General features: G+C 49.0%; 1 protein-coding gene across 1 annotated transcript in view; it reads right to left on the bottom strand.

The window, feature by feature from the left end:
- Positions 1 to 3,797, bottom strand: part of TACR1 (tachykinin receptor 1) — a 1,856,788-nt gene extending 1,852,991 nt beyond the window's left edge. The window contains exon 1 of the mRNA XM_086943568.1: positions 3,084 to 3,797. Within this exon, the coding sequence (XP_086799694.1) occupies positions 3,084 to 3,484 (401 nt within the window). The 5' untranslated portion in view covers positions 3,485 to 3,797. The remainder of the gene's footprint in view (positions 1 to 3,083) is intronic.
- Between the last annotated feature and the right edge of the window lie 2,203 nt (positions 3,798 to 6,000).

The raw sequence follows: 6,000 nt of genomic DNA on the forward strand, positions 1-6,000 counted from the left end.
CGGCTAAAAGTCCCCCGGTTGAGCTACGACGCATGATTACAGCGGAGCTGGTATTGTGCAGATATGTGATGTGACGTGAATTGTTTATTTTAAAAATATATCTGAGAATCCTTGCCTCTAGACTTTAAAGTTGGCGGCTCAGGATATGGTTAAAAGAAATATATGTGGTGCAACTATCAGGAGATTATTACCGTTAGTTGACTATGTGTTGCGGTCTACATGTTTCAGCCCGTTCAACGGGCTGAAACATGTAGACCGCAACACGTATCCTGAGCATGACACCAACTAGGTTGGTGTGTGAGGGCTCTTTTAAGAACACCTAATGGGTCCATGTTCTTACCACACATAGTTATTGTAAACTTTGCTACAAGTGATCTAGTGGGGAAATTCACTCTCCAAAATGTTTTTTCATAAGATTATCCCCCAAAAAACGTTTGAGGTAGATATGTCATGCATAAAGGTCTTTGAAGTTTTTCCCACAAAAGCTACATTTTGCAGAATGTTTATCTGCTGTTTTATTAGAAAATGAACAATGCCAGCTTTATAAAGTTTTTTTTTTTTTAAAAACCTTCATGAAGATGATGGAGTCCGACTTTTACAACTTCATACACCCCACCTGTGATTACAGATGTGCACAATGGAATGGAATAAGGAGGGTCACTAGAGTAATGTGATTATGTTGCTGCAGCATTTTCTGCATAATTACGGACTTGCTGCGTTTGCCACATGATCCATCCTCTGCTGCACAATCTGCATATTTTAACAACAAAAAATTGCTTTTAGGTCAAACGGATCACAAGTTACTAAAAATCTGGCAACAAGTGTTCACGCACAGTGGACTTCACAAAGGTCTACTTGTCATCTTTCAGGTGATTATTGCTGTATTTGGTTGACAAACTGATATTAATGAGGTAACGTATTTGCCCAGACAGTGTAACCGGTTGTAAAAATGACAACATAAAAAAGTAATATTATCACAAAAAGTGCCATATTATGCCGCATAATTTGCCTTTCTTTGTTGCATAATTTAGCTAACCATGTTGCATAATTTAGTCCTCCCCAGCCACATAATTCCAGGGGTCATGGGAATAAGGTGATATTCAATAGACAACACTAGAACCAATTTTCATATCTTTCAATTACACTTTTTGCGCTATGCACTTTACCATATGTTTGCTGCCTATGTAATAAAGAAGTGTTTGGCCCGCTTTCCACAACTCCTAAGCTTATCACTATTGTGTGAAGTTTTGCACTGGGGAAAGAAAAATGAGCAAACAAATGTTTCATTCTGTTGTCAGCAGACCGAATCAAATAATGTTGATCCACTTTCCAAATGTGCCGGATTGGACTGAATCAGTGTTTTTTTTTTAAACCAGTGCCAATTTTTATTATTTAATCAGAAAGCATGGTGCAAAAATAGTTTTCTCCATTTCCTACCAGGAAACAGGTGTCGAGACAGTTTGTTCCATTCATGAAAAACACGCATTGCCAAGCCAGTGTGTCTCCTTCTTAAGAAGCAGACAGAGTCTGAAATCAGTTTGCCCCATTCTTAAACAGAAACGTAGCGCCAAGTCAGTTAGCTCCATAGTGCCAAGTCAGCTCCATAGCGCCAAGTCATTTAGCCCCATTCCTGAGAACCACACATAGTGCTAAGTCAGTTTGCTACATTTCAAAACAGAAAACATAATGCAAAGTCGGTTTGTTCAATTCATAAGAAGCAAACATAACGCCAAGCCAGCTTGCTCCACCCTTCACAAACAACCATAGTGCTAAGTCATTTTGCTTCAATCCTAAACAGAAAACATACTAAAAAGACAGCTTGCATAACTCTTATAATACAAACGTGGTGCCTAGTTAGATTGCTTAATTCCTTAAATGCAATTTAAGCAGAAAGTGTTTATACGCCATTCTTGGCAGAAAACAAAGCACCAGGTACGTTTGCACCAGTTTCCAGAAGAAATTATAGTGTGAAGTCAGTTTATCCCATTTTTGACCAGGTGAAAAAAAACCTAAACCAACAGCAAACTTCAATTCTCCTTTCCTTATTACGCAAGTCATAGACTAGTTGGGTAAAAATGCAGTTCAGTATGTTGCACAGCCAACTTTAGAGAATGCACTTTCTTTCAAGACTCAGATGTCAAGAGATCTCACGTGAGCTAAAATGACAAGAATGGCCCCGCTGGGCACAAAGACACTCAGAGCTGAGCACATCCTGCACGTGCCCGGCCACTTACTGACCAGACCACGTGACTTATACAGTTAGGCGCGCTGCTCAGAGCCTCCAACCACGCACTAGCCTACAAGTAGGGCGTCCCAGAGGATGACGGGTGGTTAATTTACACACTCGCCATAGAGTGCGGTATACTTTTGGTATGTACTAAAAACAGGTACAGAAATAATATGTTTCGGCATCGAAAACGAAGCGTCGCACATACTTGGAGACAGGTGTCGTGTACAGCCATCATGAAGTAGAAGGGGACGTTTGACACATTATAATGACACATAATAATGGCCACTGTAATTATGTGACTCTGCAGCCATTGTGTTTTCCACCTAATTAAGGATGTACCTCACTTGCCACATAATCCAGCACCTGCCACGTAATTTGTAGATTTCAAACATAAAAAATGGTTTCTCGATCAAACGGATCAAAAGTTACTTCAAACAAGCGTCTAACGTGGCAGAGTGGCAGGCTCTATGGAAATGTTTACTGTTCACAATTCAGTCGCTGAATGAGGTAAAACTTTTGTCCAGACAGTATGGACGAGTGCTAACATGACAAAATGGCAAAGTAATACTGTTCATTTCGTGCCACTTAATTCGTGCAGCCCACCGCACACTGTTCTTTCCCCGTTACACAATTCCATTGGTCTTGCTCAAAATATAGGGGTTAATGTGTAGACTATAGAACCAGGAGACATGAGCTTAAAATCTCGGCATCCACGCTTTACCAAACGTGTGATCTGAGGCAAGCCACGCAGTATCTCAGGACCATAATTCCTGTATCTGACCACAATAGAAAGAACCAAGACCTGAAGTTCAGTCTGCACTGTGAAGTGCATAAAAGCAGCGGGCTCACTCACCTGTCCAGGGCTATGGCGGTCATGGAATAGATGCTGGCAAAGACAGCCGAAATGGGGAAAAAGTTGTGGAACTTGCAGTAGAAGAGGCCGTAGTACCAGTCGTTGTGGATGCCATAGGTGAAGTTGATGACAGTGTTGAAGGCGGCCATGGAGGCCTCCGCGAAGGCCAGGTTCAGCAGGAAGTAGTTGGTCACTGTCCTCATCCTTTTGTGGGCCAAAATGATCCACATGACAATGATGTTGCCCACCACGGAAACCACGACGATGATGGAGTACGCCACTGCCCAGAGGGCGATCTGCCAGCCCTGCTGCACAAACGGGTTGGGGATGTCCTCAGAAGAGTTTCCGGGTGACGGGGTCACATTGTAAGAATCGTACTCTGAGATCGTGAGGTTATCCATTCTCGGCTAGGGGTGGGCGGCTGGGCAGCCCGAGCAGTCAGTGTCCAAGGGCTGCAGACACCTGGAGGACAGAAGCTTCTTCTGAGCAGACACCTACTGGCACATTGCAAATGCCTCTCTCAGCCCAGGCAACCACTTATTCAATGGGTAATGCAGGGCAGACGGGCCGTGCGAGCATCATTTATCCAAGGGGGCTGGGATTCTGTGCCTGCAACTTCCTAGCAAATGACTGCACGCGGCATCATCCAGTCAACTGGCACGGGATGAGGGAGAGGGCGTCCTATGCGGGGCTCCTGCTGCCGCCGCCTGCCCCGGAGTATTCACTGGGGAAGGGAGTGGAGCGAGAGCCCGTTAGACGGGGGGCGTGGGAGAGACCTGGGATGGGTGGAGTCCTGGAGGGATTAAATAGAGGCCCTGGGTGGCGGGAAGAGTCAAAGCCCGCAGATGGACAATTCAAGTGGGAAGAAGGCAGGTGAGCGCCGGAGGAGCAGCGCAGGGACACGGGAGCAGCGCAAGGGCGGAGACCCGGGCGATGAGCTGTTCAGAAGAAGGAAAACAGGAGATGAGCTGCACAGAAGGGATCCGGGAGAAGAAAAGCAGGAGAGGAGCTGTATAGAAGAGTTCAGAAGAAGAAAAGAAGGAGATGAGCTCCACAGAAGGGGTCCAAGATAAGACAAGCAGGAGAGGAGCTGTATAGAAGCGTTCAGAAGAAGGAAGGCAAGAGAGGAGCTGCACCGTAGGGGTTCAGCAGGGGAAAAGCAGGACAGGAGCTGCACAGAAGCGTTTCAGGAGAAAGAAAGCAGGAGAGGAGCTGTATAGAAGCGTTCAGAAGAAGAAAGGCAAGAGAGGAGCTGCACCGTAGGGGTTCAGCAGGGGAAAAGCAGGAGAGGAGCTGCACAGAAGCGTTCAGAAGAAGAAAAGCAGGATAGGGGCTGCACAGGAGGGGTCCAAGAGAAGACAAGTAGAAAAGGAGCTGTACAAAAGCGCTCAGAGGAAGGAAAGCAGCCGAGGAGCTGCACAGAAGGGGTCCAGGAGAAGACAAGCAGGCGAGGAGCTGCACAGAAGCGTTTCAGGAGAAAGAAAGCAGGAGAGGAGCTGCACAGAAGGGGTCCAGAAGAAGACAAGCAGGAGAGGATCTGACCAGAAGCGGTTCGGAAGAAGGAAAAAGGGAAAGGAGCGGCACAGAAGGGATTCGGGAGAAGAAAAGCAGGAGAGTAGCTGCACAGAAGCGTTCAGAAGAAGACAAGCAGGAGAGGAGTTGCAGAAATGCGATTCAGGGGAAGACAAGCAGGAGAGGAGTTGCAGAAAAGCGATTCAGGAGAAGAAAAGCAGCATAGCAGCTGCACAGAAGCATTTCAGGTGCACAAACAAATCAATCAAACACTAGAGGAAGAGCACAGGACACTATGCAGTGGAGCAGGAACAGCGCGGCTGCGCAGCAGGCATAGTCCAGCAAGAGAACACGAACAGCTGGGGAGCAGCGCCAGAACGAGAGAAAATGAGGAGCAGCGCGGGGTACTTAAGGAGCAGCGAAAGAGCCCAGAGGCGCAGAACAAGAGGGCAGGTGCTATCTAGGAGCGAGAGAGGGTCAGCCAAGGCACAGGGCACGACGAGCGGTGCAGGAGGCGAACTTGGGTGAGAGTGAAGCAGGAACTGTGTCGGAACGAGAGGGGAGCACGGAGGTAAATGATGAGAAGAGACGCACAGTATAAGAGCTCTGGAGCAGTGCAGGAGTAAAACGGCAGCAGAGGAGGCGGCACTACAGAGGAGGCGTGCAGGACAAGGGCAGCCCCGGCACCGCGGCAGCAGGGGACCTACTGCGGGGTACAAGCACCCGAAGAGCAGAACACGAGCAGTGTAGGAGCGATGGGAGAGAACCACTGGGGCCAACCCCTGGATCCCCGTGAAACCGGGGGAAAGGTGCACGAGGACAGTGCGGGGAGCAGGGGAAGGGGTGCAGGGGGACTGGTGCACTGGTAGGCGGTAGCTGCAGCTAGCGTGAGATTAAAAGGGAGCAGCAGGGCTGTGTCACACACACCTCCTAAAGTCGCAGGGGGTATCGGGGCGCCCACAGCGCAAGCCTGCAAGCCCCGACGAGAACAGAGAAATGTCTGCTGTAGCAGCGCCCTAGTGAGCAACCCCAGCGGCGCTCACAGCAGGAGCAGCGAACACCGGCAGCGCACGGGGCGAGCAAGACCGGGCAGAGGGGTCTGGCAGCTCACGGGGCGAGTAAAACAGGGCAAAGGGGTCTGGCAGCGCACGGGGAGAGCAAGACAGGGCAGAGGGGTCTGGCAGCTCACTGACGGCAAGGTACTCGGGTAGGACTAGGAGCGGGGGAGGGGTCCGAGTAAGAACACCGGGGCATTGGCAATGCCCACCACAACGATTAGAGCAGGTTGGCTCTGGCAGTGCCCAGCAGGGGGAGAAGGTTCTAACAAGCCGCTGGGGTAGAGGGGGGTGGGGGGGGGGCTCGCGCCAGGGACACCCGTGCTCTGACAGTACCCAGCCAGGGGAAG

Source organism: Lissotriton vulgaris, chromosome 11 (assembly GCF_964263255.1).
Source record: "Lissotriton vulgaris chromosome 11, aLisVul1.2, whole genome shotgun sequence".
In the NCBI taxonomy this organism is placed as follows: domain Eukaryota; kingdom Metazoa; phylum Chordata; class Amphibia; order Caudata; family Salamandridae; genus Lissotriton; species Lissotriton vulgaris.